The sequence below is a fragment of the Pseudophryne corroboree genome, chromosome 6 (genome assembly GCF_028390025.1).
Source record: "Pseudophryne corroboree isolate aPseCor3 chromosome 6, aPseCor3.hap2, whole genome shotgun sequence".
Taxonomy (NCBI): Eukaryota; Metazoa; Chordata; class Amphibia; order Anura; family Myobatrachidae; genus Pseudophryne; species Pseudophryne corroboree.
In genome coordinates this window covers 584,056,485-584,073,578 of record NC_086449.1, presented here as the reverse complement: position 1 = coordinate 584,073,578, position 17,094 = coordinate 584,056,485, and the positions used below count along the sequence as shown (strand labels likewise).

The following is a 17,094-nucleotide window of genomic DNA, read 5'->3' as shown; positions in this document are numbered from 1 at the left end:
GTACTGCAGCCGGACAGGTATATATATTTATTATGTAATGACTGATGACGGACCTGCTGGACACTGTCAGCTCAGCAGCACCGCAGACTGCTACAGTAAGCTACTATAGTAGTATGTATAAAGAAGAAAAAAAAAAAAACCACGGGTAGGTGGTATACAATATTATATATATATTATATACAATTATATATATATATATATATATATATATATTAAACTCACTGGTGGTGATTATTAAACTGGTGGTCAGGTCACTGGTCACACTATCAGCAACTTGCAAGTAGTACTCCTAAGCAGACAATCACAATATATATTATACTGGTGGTCAGTGTGGTCACAATGGCAGTGTGGCACTCTGGCAGCAAAAGTGTGCACTGTACGTTATATGTACTCCTGAGTCCTGCTCTCAGACTCTAACTGCTCCCCACTGTCAGTGTCTCCCCCACAAGTCAGATAATACAGTCACACTATCTATCACTTCAGCAAGTAACTACTAGTACTCCTCCTATTGCTCCCCAAAATTACTACTGTGTCTCTCTCTACTGTCTCACTCTCTTCTCTATAAACGGAGAGGACGCCAGCCACGTCCTCTCCCTATGAATCTCAATGCACGTGTGAAAATGGCGGCGACGCGCGGCTCCTTATATAGAATCCGAGTCTCGCGATAGAATCCGAGCCTCGCGAGAATCCGACAGCGGGATGATGACGTTCGGGCGCGCTCGGGTTAACCGAGCAAGGCGGGAAGATCCGAGTCGCTCGGCCCCGTGTAAAAAAAACTGAAGTTCGGGCGGGTTCGGATTCCGAGGAACCGAACCCGCTCATCCCTAATTTTAACAGTTATATTAATACTTCCAACCATCACACCCTTTTGCCTTTTGTGGATCAGAGCTGGATTTGATGTAAGTAGTGGTAATATATAGGGGAGGCTGCAGAGTTAAACCAGTCAGTATTGTAGATGGGGCATGCTCCAGATCTGAGCAAATGCAAGTATGCTCAGCTCACTAGGGGCAGTACTGGTGCAGGTGCACACTGATAATGAGGATGGCTATGAAACTAAGAACATGTACATGGTGAACTGACCGCAGACTGAGATATGTAGTACACTGCACACTTAACATACAGTGTGTGTAGATATATATTGGTAGAAATCAAATATTAATTGCAGTATCGCATTAGTGGACAACTTTAGTGAAAGCTTCATCTTTAGGAAACCACCTAAGGACCCATTGGCAATAGATAGTGGAGTCCGATGTAAGAATTCACCAGTAAGCAGTGACATCACTGAGGCACATACAGTAAGCAGTGTTCAGGGGTCCTGACTAATATTCCCGAGGCACTGCTCCATACTGACTACTTTCTCATATATATTGGCTCAGCTCCCAATATGCCAGCTTCCTCTATGTGTGAGAAAATATACCCTTCTTCTAAAATAATTCATCAAAAATTTGGGAATCAATGTTTACCTTATGTATTTAAGGGGTACATTTACTAAGCAGTGATAAGAGCGGAGAAGTGAGCCAGTGGATAAGTTGCCCTATCAACCAATCAGCACTGAAGTAACATCTATTATTTGCATACTATAAAATTATACAGAGCTGCTGATTGGTTGATGAGGAAATTTCTCCACTGGCTCACTTCTCCGCTCTTATCACTGCTTAGTAAATGTTCCCCTAAATTATTTAACAAAGCATCTCTAACGGACATATGTAGTAATAATCATGGAAGTGCCGTAATTATTAACAGTCTGTATCGCAATGGACTATTGGAAAATTCTCTTTGTACTAAATGTAGCATGCAGGCGACAGTGGTAGCGATAACAGCTGCCTCTGCGAGTGACATCCCGGGAACATCAGGAGGAGTCTTCCACCTTTATGAAAGACTCTTTCTCAGCATCTCACACTGCACAAAGTGCACAGTGTCAGTTTCCAGAGCCGGACGGAGGCTGTGGGAGCAGGGTCGTAAAATCCCTCTCCTGCGAGATTGCCTCTGTAGGCATAAAGTAGTTTAGCCCCCATTGATAATATTGGGGACTGCAGTCTGCAGCATTAATTATCGTCGCCTAGGAAAAATAAAACATATTACTCACATATCTTCCTGAAAATGAAACACAAATAAGATACGCACAAGATAGAATTTTGCAACTGTACAAAAATGCTGTTGTATTAGTGACACATTTATATATAGAGCACCGTAGGCTGGATAACTTAGGGCTTGCCAAGGATAATTTGTTGTTTTGATGCCATTAGTAATACTTATCTACTTTTATCAATACGTAACACTGTTGTGGGCACATTGCCCTCTGCCAGTTAAAGTAGGTATTGCAGCCTTCAATTAGTGAAGTATTGTTGATGCAAAATGTGAAGACAACAGATGGCACATTTTGCTTCTATGGGGTAATATCTAGCGGTAGCACAGCATATTAAGTTGTATGTATATGTAGCTCACTGCCTATCATTTATCTGATGTATGGTTACAGCCAGCTTCCCTCATTAGACAGTCAGTGATGATAACAGTTTGATGTTATATAGAGTAGCCTACCTCCCAGCTGCCTTCACAGGACTGCTTCTTCAGTCGCACAGTCCAGTTCTCCGGGCTGGGTTCCAGGCAGTGCTCCATTGACAAGATAACAGGTTGGGTAAGGAGAACTCCGGGGGGCCCGCAGCTGACGATAGGACTCAGAAGCGTCTGGCAGCCAGCTAGAGGTAGCCTCAAGAAGAGAAGGGAAAGGTAGAAGATGTGAGGCGTGAGTGCTGCTGTCTGTAGTCGTTACTGTGCAGGTTTGTTGCATGCATCTAAACTAACTTTATTTTCATGTGTTAGCAATTTCATGTAGCAGAAAATCCATAAAGGTTCCACCTGCTGTGGCTAAAAATAGAAAAGATTTGCTTTGTGTGTTAAAGTATACACTTAGTGACCCCTTTATTAGGTACACCTGTACACATGCTCATGGAAATATATAATCAGAGGATCATGTGGCAGTAACTCAATGCCTAAAAACATGCAGACATGATCAAGAGGTTCAGTTGTTGTCCAGGCCAAACACCAGAATAAGGAAGTAATGTTATCTGGAGCAATTTTACAAGACAAATTATTTTGAGTAATTAGAAACTGCTGATCTGGTATTTTCAAATACAAGTCTCTAGAGTTTACAGCGTGTGGTCAGGGCCGGTTCAGGGGCTTTTTGCGCCACGGGCGGCAATAGGGGCGTGGCTTCATACAGGGGGCGTGGTCAGTTACGCCCCCTGTACAGTAGCAGCGCCGCTGAAATGATGTGCGGTGCGCGATTACGTCATCGCGCACCGCACAGCACAGGTCCTCTCCACGAAGGGGTCTAGTTTCCCTTCACAGCGGGCAGCGGCAGCGGGACAGAGCGGGCAGCGGGGGGCACAGCAGCAGCGGATCTTGCCATGGTGCGGCGCCCTCCGGAAGGCGGCGCCCCGGGCAAAAGTCCTGCTTGCCCGTGGCAAGATCCGCTACCGCGTGTGGTGCGTAAAACAAAGAACATCCAGTTACCTTGGTGAAAACATCTTGTTAATGAAAGAGGTCAGGGGAGAATAGACAGGCTAGATCAGGCTGGCACAGGGGCGGAACTACCGGCTGTGCAGCACGAAGCATTGCTCCAGGGCTGGCGGCAATGAAAGGGCCCACAGCCGACGGAATTAGCAGAACTAGGTGGAATATGAATAAGAAGCATATCAACAGCACCAGCAGGACCACCTTGTCAGCCTGATTGGAGACTGGCACATGCCCCTTGAGTGCCTCACTCGTATGACATCACTAACTGCCACCACCGACCATATGTGGCGACATGTGGTTGGCGGGAGTAGAGACAGCCGAACAGCAGAACAGTGCTGGCGCCTCAGCCACTCTAGAGGCAGAAGCTGTCCTGTACTAGAGAGTGGGAGGAGCCATCAAAGGAGATTTGCTGTGTACCTCGATGCTCTTCAGAACAGTGAGGCCCAAAGGTAAGTAAAGTGGGAAGAGGGTTTGTTACACTTTACTACAGAAATATTTGGGGATGGGGATGTTTGTTTATTTTAGTGAATGAGTACAGACTATTGTTATTTTACTGTATGTGCACAGACTGTTGTTATCTAATTGTATGGGCACAGACTATTTTTATTTTAATCTATGGCGACAGACTTATCTTGCTGTATGGGCACAGGCTATTGTTATCTTATTGTATGGGCACAGGTTATTGTTATTTTAATGTATGGGCACAAACTTATCTTACTGTAGGCGCACTGACTGTTGTTATCTTATTGTATGGGCACAGACTATGGTTATTTTAATGTATAGGCACAGACTTATCTTACTGTATGGGCACTGTCTATTGTTATTATTGCACTGGATGGGCACAGACTATTATCATTATGATTATTATTTTACTGAATGGGTCACAGACTATTTTACTAAGGTGCACAGATTATCATCATTCTACTAAAGAGATCACATTATTAGTCTACTAAAGTGAGCACATATCTATATATTATTAGCAGAAGGACTACTGTTATGAGTGACATATTTCAGTGATGCCATTGTCTGACCGGGCACATCATATAGGTCTTGGTCTGTAGATGTGCAGAAAAATATTGCATTGTAACTGATTGCTTAATTTTGGCGTTATGTTGGTGAACTCTCGCTGTGCACCTGCTGAGTGCCCTGCTGGGTGGACTGAAATATGTGACCGTTATTTGCAGCCACCCGCTAATCAGGGATTTTTCTAAATAAGACTCCCAAGTGGTTGGAAAGGGGTAAAATGTTACGCCCAGCAAACTTTTGCCCAGTTGAAACCGGGCACATCAGCTAGATACTATTATTAAACTAAAATGGGCACATATATATTTATTAAACTAAAGGGGTCACATATAATTAGTAATAGAATAAACGGGGCACATTCAGTTGTCTTTCCCTGGTAACCTACGGACCAAATTTCTAAGGTGCTCATGCACAGTTGGACGTACAGTAAGTAATCACATTTAAGAAAGTACTGTATGTTGCCTGGTGTGATGAACTTCTGCTGCAACATGCACTAAAACTAGGAAATTCATTCATGGTTCCATCCTACTTTATGTTAACGGTTCAGGCTGCTTGTGGTGGTGGTGTAATGGTATGAAGAAAGTTTAGTTCACAAACATTATGCCCTTTACAGTTACTAACAAATGAGTATTGTTTAAATGCCACAATAGACTTGAGTCGTTTTGCTGTCCATGTGCATCTTCTAATGGCTACTGCCAGCAGGATAATGGACCGGGAAGTCACAAAACACTCATCTCAACATGAACCAGGATTTCTAACTCACTTTTGCAGCACCCTGATGAAGCCATGCCATGAATAACTCAAGCTGTTCTGGGGGCAGAGGGGGGTCTTACCCAGTATGGGAAATACAGTGGCCACTGTGCGTACTGATTTGCACTGTCTAAAATTATAGTCACTGGTATATTATTTAAGAGTTTGGAGAGAATTTAATGCTGTAAACTCACTGGCATTTATTTTGTTTTGTTTTTACGTTTGACAAGCTTTGTATTATTTGTGTTTGGAAGGTCATTAGAGGTCACTCCATTGACTTCAATCTGGTAAGTGCATCGAATGTACCAGGCAGCATTCAGAAAACTAAAGTACTGCTGCAATATTGGAATGCTGGAAAACATTATGAGTGGGTGTGGGGTCATTGGAAACAATGTTCTTCTCTTTCAGACCTATATATCGTACAAACATTAAAAACGCTAATACAATGCACATACATGTTGCCAGTGGAAACAAGGATTACAGGGCGTAAATATCAAGAGTTTCTGCATAATTTTATAAATTGTTGCAATGTACTAATAGCCTAATGAAGGATATGTCACAGAAAGATTGTAGATTGCAGTCCCTATCATTATCAAGAGAGCTATGGTCTAATCTCTATGTACCAAACTCTGAAAAGCAAAGTTTTGTCCCGTTAGCTTACACCATCTTCAGATGGCATAAACTGCTTTAAGCCTATGGAGGGCTAGTAGCAGGAGAGGGATCTTCCGATCCCTCTCTTGCAGCCTCCAATTGGCGGTGGAGACTGACACTGTGCGCATGAGCAGTGTCAGATATCCCCAGAGGAGTCTTTCACAAATCGCTGAGGAAGTAAGTTACAGGGACATTAGTTATCACTACAGTTGTCCCTGTAAGTTAACTTTAGTACATGGCGGGGATCTCGCTTGTCCTGTAGTTCTTGTGTTTACTCTTTATTTATAGGCAGTAGAGATCAGATTTCTTTTTTTTATAATTTGGTCTGGGGAGAAATAGAGGTGGATTTGAACATTACATATGGCAAAACCAGAAACGTGACTGTGTGGACAGGTTAAGTGGTGACACACTGACACTATCATATTGCTGAATGGGCTTTACGTAGTCCTGGAATACGGTGAGATGAAAAAAATAATAATACGCAGTCTGTTCAGTATCTGGAAAATATAATTTTTTTGCCAGATAAATTCTAAAATATCTGCAGGGACCTACCTCACATCTTCCTGTTTGTGAAGTGTCAGGTAAATTTCATAGATTTTTCCTCGGGGAATGGCATCTGGAGGTATAAGCAGGCTGAGGCCTGGGGTAAAATAGACAGATTATCACTAATACACAAACATATGTACAGGGCTACATATACACTACCTGACATGCATGCAGAGATGACACATGAGCCGTATTCTCAAGTACACCACTACTAAAAGCTATGATAATACCGCAGCAGTAGTAGTAGTAGTAGTAGTAGTAATAATAATAATAATAATAATAATAATAATAATAATAATAATGTTAAGATGAAATGATATTAAAGAAACTAATGCTGACAATACATTTATGGCCCTATTCTCCGTTCTGCCAATCCAATCCGCTGATCGGCGTACATTGATGATTAGCAATTTGTTGGGAATCTGCATAAACCACATATATACAAAATCTCAGACTCACCGATCCGATAATTTTTTGGACGGAATCGCCAAATCGAGGAATCCAACATGTTGGATTATCCGATCCTCGACACAGGCATTGGGAGACAGGGGAATTGCCCTGATATTGCCCTAATGTATGGGCCCCTTGAATTACCATTGAGAATTATATATTGACAGAGCCAAATAAATGAATTACTATATCTGGACAGGGTGTGGTATGCGTTACTGGCGGTCAGGAGACCGCCGGTCAGCATACCGTGCCAGATCTCGGCAGGGAATCCCGGCGGGGGGTGGTGAGTGCAGCAAGCCCCTTACGGGCTCGGTGGTGACCGTGCTCTATGGTTGTCGTGGACACCCACGAGTGGGAATAGTCCCTGTTGGTCGGCATGCTGACCGTCGGGATTGTGAGGGGGCGGGATGTAGAGGGAGGTTATGTGACTATCGGTCTCCTGACTGCCGGTCACATAACTACATCCCATCTGGAAAAGATAAAGAAAATGTTCAAAATTTAACTTGGGCTATGCACCCTAATTAACATATACGCACCAAATCAAAACCAAGCTACATTTTTCGGGAGAATAAGCGCACAGCTGACTAGTCTCGGCCGAGGAGAAGTCATCATGGCTGGAGATTTCAATGAGGTACTAGATGCCTCCCTAGATAGGTCATCCCCTCCCCGTCCTCGGTCCCCTCACCACCCCCGCCCGACGCTGGCATCCCTTGCCTTGCTAGACCTTTTAAAAACCCACTTGCTATTCGATTCCTTTAGGATATCTGAACCACTGACCAGAGACTACACCTTTTATTCCCCGGTACACAAAACCTACTCTAGAATAGACATGATCCTACTCAGCCGGGATATATCCCCAAAACTGAAATCTGCTGGTATTCTCCCTATGATATGGTCTGACCATTGCCCGATCACTGCCGAACTCCAATCCATCACCCCACGACCTCCCCCCGTATCCTGGCATCTGAACGACTCCGTCTTACATAACCACGAAGTCACCACTCAAATTAAAGACTGCCTGATCGAATACTTCCTTCTCAACGATGTCCCAGAGATATCCCCAACTACTCTGTGGGAAGCACACAAAGCTGTCCTCCGAGGCCATCTAATAAGCCAGACGGCTAGGTTTAAAAAATCCCAGAAGCTCAGCTTCCTTTCCCTCTCTACGAAACTTCAGACCCTCGAGCGTCAGCATAAACTGTCTCCCACCTTGTCTAACCTAGAGCCCCTACTAGAGGCTAGGAACGCAATGTCACTTTCTCTGTCGGAACGCACGGCGAAAACTCTTCAGAGGCTTAACCAGACCTTCTACGAGAAAGGCGACAAAGCCGATAGAATCCTGGCATCTCGCCTTAGAGCACAAAGATCCCGTAACAATATCTTAGCGGTAAAGACCGATTCTGGCGTACTTACATATGACCCAGGGGGTATAAACAGGGAGTTTCGAGATTATTACACCAAGCTATATAATCTAAACCCCAAGGCCCCAAGCCCCAACCCTCCTGATGCATTAATCTCAGAATTTCTCCGTCGAGCTGACCTCCCCCAACTATCTGTCACTGACGCGGCAGATCTGAACAGATATCACGGAGGAGGAAATAACAGCCGTTCTGAGAAACCTTAAATCTTCTAAAGCCCCAGGCCCTGACGGCTTTACGGCCTCATATTACAAAAAATTTGCCCCCTTGTTGGTCCCCCATCTACGGGTACTATTTAACGCAGTACTACAGGGCGCCCCACTACCAAGTACCATGCTGGAGGCCAGAGTAATAGTTATACATAAAGAAGGCAGGGACCCACGAAATTGCGCTAACTATCGCCCCATATCCCTACTGAATCTTGATATTAAAATATATGCAAAGATCTTGGCCACCCGCCTTAACGGTGTGTTACCTGAACTGATACACTATGATCAAGTGGGATTTATACCAGGACGCCAGGCCAGAGACAACACTAGAAAAGCGATCGACACTATTCACCTATTGAATAACAGGCAAACCCCATCTATTATCCTTTCCCTTGACGCTGAGAAGGCGTTCGATCGTATCTCTTGGCCGTTCTTATTGCAGACTCTTCAGGCGTTTGGGATATCAGCGAAATTTCTGACTGGGGTCTCAGCACTCTATTCCTCTCCGATAGCAAAAGTCCTTACCAACGGGATACTGTCCCCCCCCTTCCCATTGACTAATGGAACTAGACAGGGTTGTCCTCTTTCGCCCCTGGTGTTTGCCATGGTCATTGAACCACTGGCAGCCATGATAAGGAAGTCAGACAGTGTTCGGGGAGTGCAGATGGGCTCACAGGAGTCCAAGATCTCCCTCTTCGCCGACGATGTCCTACTATCTCTAACCCAGCCGCAGTCTTCCCTACCCGCCCTATACAGGATTATAGAGGAATATGGTTCCCTCTCGGGATATAAAATAAACTACTCTAAATCGGAAGCCATGCTGCTCCATGTCCCTGGAGACCTTAGGCGCTCTCTACAGTCCTCCTTTGACTTACGTTGGCAAACTAATAAGATCAAGTACCTAGGAGTCTATATTACCTCCCACTATAACTCCTTATACTCCGAAAATTTTCCACGGATACTAAACAAGATCAAATCAGATTTGATAAGATGGAGGACGCACATCATATCCTGGCTGGGTAGGATAATTGCCCTTAAAATGACAGTTATGCCACAACTTCTATATCTTTTTCAGACCCTGCCTGTGAGGGTCCCGGAGAAGGTCCTCAGGGATGCCCAGGCCTCATTTGTGAAGTTTGTTTGGAACGACAAACCCCCTCGGATTGCCTTTAATGTACTTCGACTTCCCCGCACTGCGGGTGGCCGAGGATTCCCCGATATTAAACTCTACTACCTGGCTAGTCATCTCAGTCAAATGGTGGCCTCATTTGCGCCCCGTGGCTGTATTGCCTGGGTTGATCTCGCCGCACTATCCATGGGAATCCGTTCACTGGCTTCGCTATGGGGCCTGGGCAAACCACACCGACTGGCTCTTAGAGACATCTCACCTTCCCTTAAATTTCATCTATCTACCTGGCACAAGTCTACTACGAAATACTGCTTATCCTTCCCACACTCCCCTCTTACACCCCTTTGGGACAACCCGGATTTTCCCGCCGGGATCCCTCCCCGTAAATTTACATCCTGGTTTAATGCCCGGATCCTTGTGGTCCACGACCTATCCCTACAAGGCCAATGGATGTCATTAGATGTTATTAAATCCAAATTCCCCTCACTGTCCCCTCCCTTCTTTGAATATTTCCAACTCCGTCATTTCCTTCTATCCCTACCACAGGCCGACGCCCAGCGGGACCTTAAACCCTTTGAGTCTTTATGTCTTGCAAAACCCATAAGCAGAGGCCTAATCTCGAAAATATATACCCTGTTGGTTGGGACCTCCTCTGGACCGCAGACCCGCCACGAACGGGAGTGGGAGAGGGACTTGGGCCCCCCCCCCCGATGAAACCTGTTGGGAGGAAGTTCGGGAGGGCATTGCTAAAAGCTCAATCTCGACCCGACTCAAGGAGACATCCTATAAATTATATTACAGGTGGTACTATACCCCAGACAAACTATCGCGGATGTTTCCTTCTGCCACCCCGGTGTGTTGGCGGGGATGCGGCCTACGGGGTACTCTCCTTCATATTTGGTGGACCTGCCCACGTATCGTTAACTACTGGAGGAAAGTGCTCGACATATTGAACTCCTTAGCAGGGCTTAAGCTTACATTAGACCCATGGATGTTTCTACTGGCCCGTCCACACCCAGACCTTGACCCCCTACTGAATAAATTATTTTCCCATATACTAGTAGCGGCTAAATCCTTGATTGCCAAAAACTGGAAAACCGACGCTCCGCCCACGATCCCTGCCCTAAACAATCATATATGGTTCGTAGCCAACATGGAAAAAATCACCTATTACCTGCATGACTGCCCCCACAAATTTGAATTAGTCTGGGGTCCTTGGCTAAATGCGCGGTCCCCCTCAACTTAGGATTCAATCCTGGCCTCTAACCCCATCTCACTGACCCCCGAGTGGGTCGCACCCGGGCCCTCCCTCCGGACATCGCCCTGCAATTTTGGTGCCTGACTGTCTCGGCACTGCTTCATATTATACAGGTATACCCATTCTATGAGTAGTGTCTATAATTAATGCAGATAAACCAGATATTATACTCCCACTGTCGTTTAGAACGGATTTGTTGTCCCCTCTCTCCCCTTTTTCTTTCTTTCTTTTCTCTCTCTCTGTCCCCCCTCCCTCTCTCCCCGCTACCTCCTGATGTCCCCATTTTCCCCGTTTATGCGCTCCTGTTTCGAGGAGAAATTTTGCTTATCTGTTATTTATATACAAAATAATTGGAAAAATGACGCCTTGAGGACTGTTATGTACATTTTATTATGCCACTGCTTTTTGTACTACATGTTGTTGACCTTTCAGTCTCTCTTGGTGTGAATAAAGAAAATTGTTAAAAAAAAAAAAAATTTTAACTTGGGATCACTTAAAAAATACGGCTCATCGATATAAGCAGACCAACACTAATTTGGTATCCGGATGATAGGTCGACAGTCAATAGGTCAACTTGCATATGGTCGACATGGGCAAAAGGTCAGCAGGTTCCAATGGTTGACATGTCAATGGTCGACACAACCTATGGTCAACATGAGTTTTTAGTCATTTTTTTTAAGTGTTTTAAATTTTTTCATACTTTATCATCCATGTGGACTATGATTGGGAACGGTAAAAACGAGGCACCTTGTCTGAAGCTCACTCGCCATGCTAGGGGACGCGGTACACTAATTGGGGTTCTATGTACTGAAACCTACAATTTAACACGCAAAACAATTAAAAACGCATGTTGCCCTTTTTATGTCGACCTTTTTATGTAGACCATTTCCATGTCAACCTTTTCATTGTGTTGACCTTTCTCACATTCAACCTTTTATGGTAGATCTAGACAATGTCGACTTTTTTACTGTTGACCTATAATCCACTAAGTTATGTTGCATTTCTTTACCAATCCCTTAAATGTGATTTACATGCAACAATTTAAATACAGTTGTATAGACCATCAATATATTTACTGATACTTGTTAATATCAACTTTCTAACACCTAAATATACAGTACCAGTATTTGGGATCTTCAGACGTCCTCCTAGAAAGTTAAAAGTCCCATATGCCATATTGCTGGATCCACGAGGCAGGGTGCGAAAGTAGCTCTGGGTGGAGAGACGTGGTAGAGTGTGGCTATGTTCCCTTGGTAACCCTGGTCCCATAGGTGGTAGAAGATGTCCATTAGTTAGCTGGAATTTGTTGCTACCGTCTTGTCGTAGGCACAAGGATCCCTGATAGGTCATTGTAGCAGTGCTGAGATCAGGCTGAATTGTCAGCAAGTGGGCCTGGCCTAGTTAAAAAAAAGCCACAAATAATATATATCTGCCTTTCCTAGTATAATATCAAAACCATATTTAATAAAACTATCCGATAATTTAGCATGGACACAATTATTATCTGAGAGTTTGACCACTTTTTATAGTCCTCATTATGTAAAATTATGTAGGGGAAGTGATATGCACTGAAATGACTGCATCCCTCAATGTATCAGAGCACATACTGTACCAAAGCGCTAACGTCAATACTGGGAGTCTTTCTGTAAATATTGACACCACTATATATTTCAATGGTGGCAATAGTGCATCAAAAGTTACTAAAGGAAGATGCACTTACTGTTTCTCCTAGTAGCCAGGAAAATTTTTGCCACCAGACCCTGGTGCAGCTATCTTCTGGAAGTCGGAACCAGGAGATGCATAAAAAAGAATTGTCAGTTATAACTAAAGTTTTAACTGACGCAGTTGCAGCCATGGGTGCTGGAGAGTAGGAAAGACTGGTGCATGCATGATATGCCTGCTTGCGCCTGTCACCATCAGATGAAAGGGCCTGTCTGGAATCACTGAATGGTAACCCTCTTCGGCAAAAGCTTATACAGGTTGAGTATCCCATATCCAAATATTCCGAAATACGGAATATTCCGAAATACGGACTTTTTTGACTGAGAGTGAGATAGTGAAAACTTTGTTTTTTGATGGCTCAGTGTACACAAACTTTGTTTAATACACAAAGTTATTAAAGATATTGTATTAAATGACCTTCAGGCTGTGTGTATAAGGTGTATATGAAACATAAATGAATTGTGTGAATGTAGACACACTTTGTTTAATGCACAAAGTTACAAAAAATATTGGCTAAAATGACCTTCCGGCTGTGTGTAGAAGGTGTATATATAACACTAGGTGCTTCATCGCGCCCTACGGGCGCTCTTCACACCGTCGCAAGGGGCTACGCCCCCTTAACCCTTGCATGCCTTTCTGGGGTTTAATATTTGTATTATATGGAGTATTACCTGCATTCCTTTGTTAGTGGTTAAATATTGCACAATAAAAGGGCGTGCGATGGTGAAGGAGGCGCAGCCCCTTGCGACGGCGTGAACAGCACCTGCAGGGCACGATGTACATAATGTAGCGGGTGCGGTGGGGACTGCGGATGGTGTCTGTAGATGCTGCGGGTGGAGGGAAGGCAGAAGTGGGGGTGGGGCCCGGATGGGGAAGGTTCGGGAGGTGCTGCGCGTGGGGGAGGGGCAGAGGAGTGGGGGATGCAGATGGGGGAGGGGTCCGGAGGCACTGCAGGTGGGGGAGGGGCAGGGGTGCCACGGGTGGGAGAGGGGCAGGTGTGGGGATGTTGCGGATGGGTGAAGGGTTCCGGAGGTGCTGTGGGATGGGTGTGCCGGGGGTTGGGTAGGGGACCGCAGGCACCATAGGTAGGGTAGGGGCAGGTACGGGTGTTGCGGCGGATGGGAAAGGAGGTCCGGAGGTGCTGCAGGTGGTGGAGGGGCAGGTGCGGGGGTGCCATTGGTGGGGGAGGGGTGGGGGAGGGGGGGACCGCTGATGGAGGAGGGTGTCTGCAGATGCTGCGGGTGGAGGGGGGCAGGTGTGGGGGGAGACGTATAAGGGGGGTGAATGGTGGAAGGGGCCTGGAGGTGCTGTGGGTGGTGAAGGGGTGGAGGAGTGGGAGCCACGGGTGGTGTAGGGGGTCTGGAGGCACAGCATGTGGGGGAGGGGTGGAGTGCCGCATGTGGTGGAGGGGAAGGTGCGGAGGTGTAGTGCATTGGGGAGAGGTCTGGAGGCGCTGCGGGTACTGTACATGCCATAAAAGGTAGTTGGAGGGTATGCAGTAACAGGGCCAGGACAGGGGTGACAGGGTCAGTACAGGGTTGACGGGGCCAGGTCAGGGGTGATGGTGCCAGGACAGGGGTGACGGGGCCAGGACAGGGGTGACAGGGCCAGGACAGAAATGATAGGGACAGGATAGGGGTGACAGGGCCAGGGTAGGGGCAGCAGGACCAGGACAGGGGTGACGGGGCCAGTATAGGGTTGACAGGGCAAGCACAGGGGTGACAGGGCCAGGATAGGGGTAACAGGGCCAGCATAAGGGTGACAGGGCCAGGATAAGGGTGAAAGGGCCAGGATAAGGGTGAAAGGGCCAGAATAAGGGTGGCAGGGCAAGGCCAGGGGTGACAGGGACATGACAGAACACAGGGCACGGGAGAGATTGGTATTAGGGACAAAACAGTGGTGACAGACAGATGTGTCTTACCGGAGTCACTGCTGCTGGCTGCTGCTGTTCCATTCCAACCTGTTGGGATCTGCTGCTGCTGGAGACTTGGCATGGCTGACTCTCTCAGGCTGGAGTCCTGCTTTCTCTGCCAGTCCGCATCCCTCCCCCCCTCCTCAGTCACACACCGCAGACCTCGCGCAGCTGCCGGGCACTGTGGTAAGGTGAGACTGGAAATGACTGGTTAGCCCCCAGGAGATGCTGCGGCAGGAGGAAGGAGGGGATCATAGCATGCACGTGGCGCGGACCTCACGGCTTCCGGGCACTGTGGTAAGGGGAGACTGGGAGTGACTGGTTAGCTCCCAGGAGACGCTGCGGCTGGAGGGAGGAGTGGGTCAGAGCCTGCAAGCAGCTCGGATTTCTGCAGCGCTACCCGCCAGCTAAAGTGTGTGAATGAGCTGGGCGCACTCCACTGCGGGTGGCAGCGCTGCAGCTAGCGGCGGGGTTGCCGGGGCTGGAGATAACAGAGGCAGTATGGAACCTGCACAGCGGCAGGTGCCCCACTAAACTGCAGCTAAGAAGCGTGGAGTGTGTCAGAAAGTGACGCTCCTCCGCACCAGAGAGACCCTGCTGAGTATGCCGATGTGGGGGGTCAAGCACACAGTGAGCCGGTGCCCGTCTGTCTGTATGACATACCCCTCACACACCCCCATACCTCCCAAATGTCCCGATTTTCGAGGGACAGTCCCATTTTTTGGGGTCTGTCCCGCTGTCCCACCCGCGGGTCGCAGTGTCCGGCGGTGGGGGGGGACAGTTGGAAAGCTCCTGTACTCGCTGTTCTGCTTAGCAGAGCAGCGGTGAATAGTGGAGACAGAGGGAGAGGGGGCATCAGGGGGTACGGATTACGGGGGGGGGGTTCCAGCAGCAGAGCCGGATTAAGGGGGGGGTGGCCAGGGGTTATACGTACCGTTGGCCCCACAGTTTTAGGGGGCCCCCCGGCTGGAGTAGCTCTGTCCCAGCTCAGAAGCTCCCCCGTCCTGCCAGCAACAGCGGCAGCATTGTGCTACAGTCAGCACACGCTGCTGCATATTGGCAGGTCTGTGGTGTTGCAGGGAGGCAGCAGTCTCCCTGCTTTCTTCTCCCTGTGCGGGTGTGTAGGGGGAGCGACCACGTCCTCTGGATTTAGCCCTAGCTGAGGGGCCAAAATCCCATAAAAAAAATAAAAATAAAAATTGAAATTTGCATAAGGGGGCGTGGCCGCGCGGGCCGCGATTAGGTCACGCCCCCAACCCACAGCAGGCACAGCAATGAGATAGGGCTCCCCTGTCTCAAGTGCCCTGTGCCCCCCGGACTCATAATCAGCCCCTGGGGGCATGCCAGCAGCTCACAGAGCGCTGGGCAAGCCCCCTCACTGACGAAAACGGGGGCCCTCCCATGAAGCCACGCCCCCTTTTCGCCGAGTGTGTTTCCCTCCTTCTGCCTGGAGAAAGCTCCTGCAGAAAGCTGAGAGGTATGCACCCCTGCCTGTGCCATGCCCAATGCCCATGCTTTCTGCTTCTGCTCCTAGTCTCCTGTAGATTTGGCCAGATCTCTGTGACTCATTTGAATAACTCCGCCCACTGTTGTGACTCCGCCCAGCGTTAGCAAATGAATCACAAGGTCACAGAATAGGGCTATTATATATATATAACATAAATGCATTCTGTGCTTAGATTTAGGTCCCATCACCATGATATCTCATTATGGTATGCAATTATTCCAAAATACAGAAAAATCCGATATCCAAAATACCTCTGGTCCCAAGCATTTTGGATAAGGGATACTCAACCTGTATAATACATTTCCTTGATACTGTAATTAGCCCTGCTTTGCCTCAATAATGGACAAAGCAGGAACTGCATTCAATGATCTTCTGTGGCCACTTTAATACATCTCCTCCTGGTACTAGGAGACAAGGAGCACTGGAAACAAGGAAAGTGCTGGGAAAGAACATGAGGTAGGTAGGCCCTGCCTGCGAGAGCTCACCTGCTGAGAAGAGCGGTGACAATTGGAGGTTCAACTGGGAACAAGAGAAGGTCAGGGGAGAAGAGGTCGGAGACTGATGATAAAGGTGTATTTTTTAGTGGACATTGGAAATTGAAGAAACTGGCAGTAAACTGAGAAAGTGAGTTACAGATGAGGGGGCAGAGCAGGAGGCAAGCTTGATGGGACATAACCAGGGTGGAGAAGAGGCAGCAACTGGAAGAAGAGCAGAATGGGCTGGAGGAGAGTGGGCAGGAACATAGTGCCCGATGCAGACCTAATCGCTCGTCTGTGAATTTGCAGAGGTTTGCGTTTACACAGTCGCCACCCAAACAGAGTAAATACTGCCCCGTGCAAGTCTGCGTATGCCTTGCATAAAGCTCTGCATACACCGGTCAGCTGCAAATCCGTTTGCAACTCACTCATCATCAAATGTTTTTTCCAGTCTGTGCATAGCCCAGGACCTACTTCTACAGTACGATAGCAACAGGCTGTTCAGGGCCGGAGCTAACGTCACACAC

General features: G+C 47.1%; 1 protein-coding gene across 8 annotated transcripts in view; it reads right to left on the bottom strand.

The window, feature by feature from the left end:
* Positions 1-17,094, bottom strand: part of UNC5A (unc-5 netrin receptor A) — a 526,593-nt gene that overhangs the window by 80,839 nt on the left and 428,660 nt on the right. For all 8 annotated transcript variants that reach the window (XM_063927930.1, XM_063927923.1, XM_063927924.1 and 5 more), the window contains 3 exons: positions 12,072-12,347; positions 6,493-6,580; positions 2,539-2,707 (listed from right to left, as the gene is read on the bottom strand). In XM_063927930.1, coding sequence (XP_063784000.1) covers positions 2,539-2,707; positions 6,493-6,580; positions 12,072-12,347 — 533 coding nt within the window. The remainder of the gene's footprint in view (positions 1-2,538; positions 2,708-6,492; positions 6,581-12,071; positions 12,348-17,094) is intronic.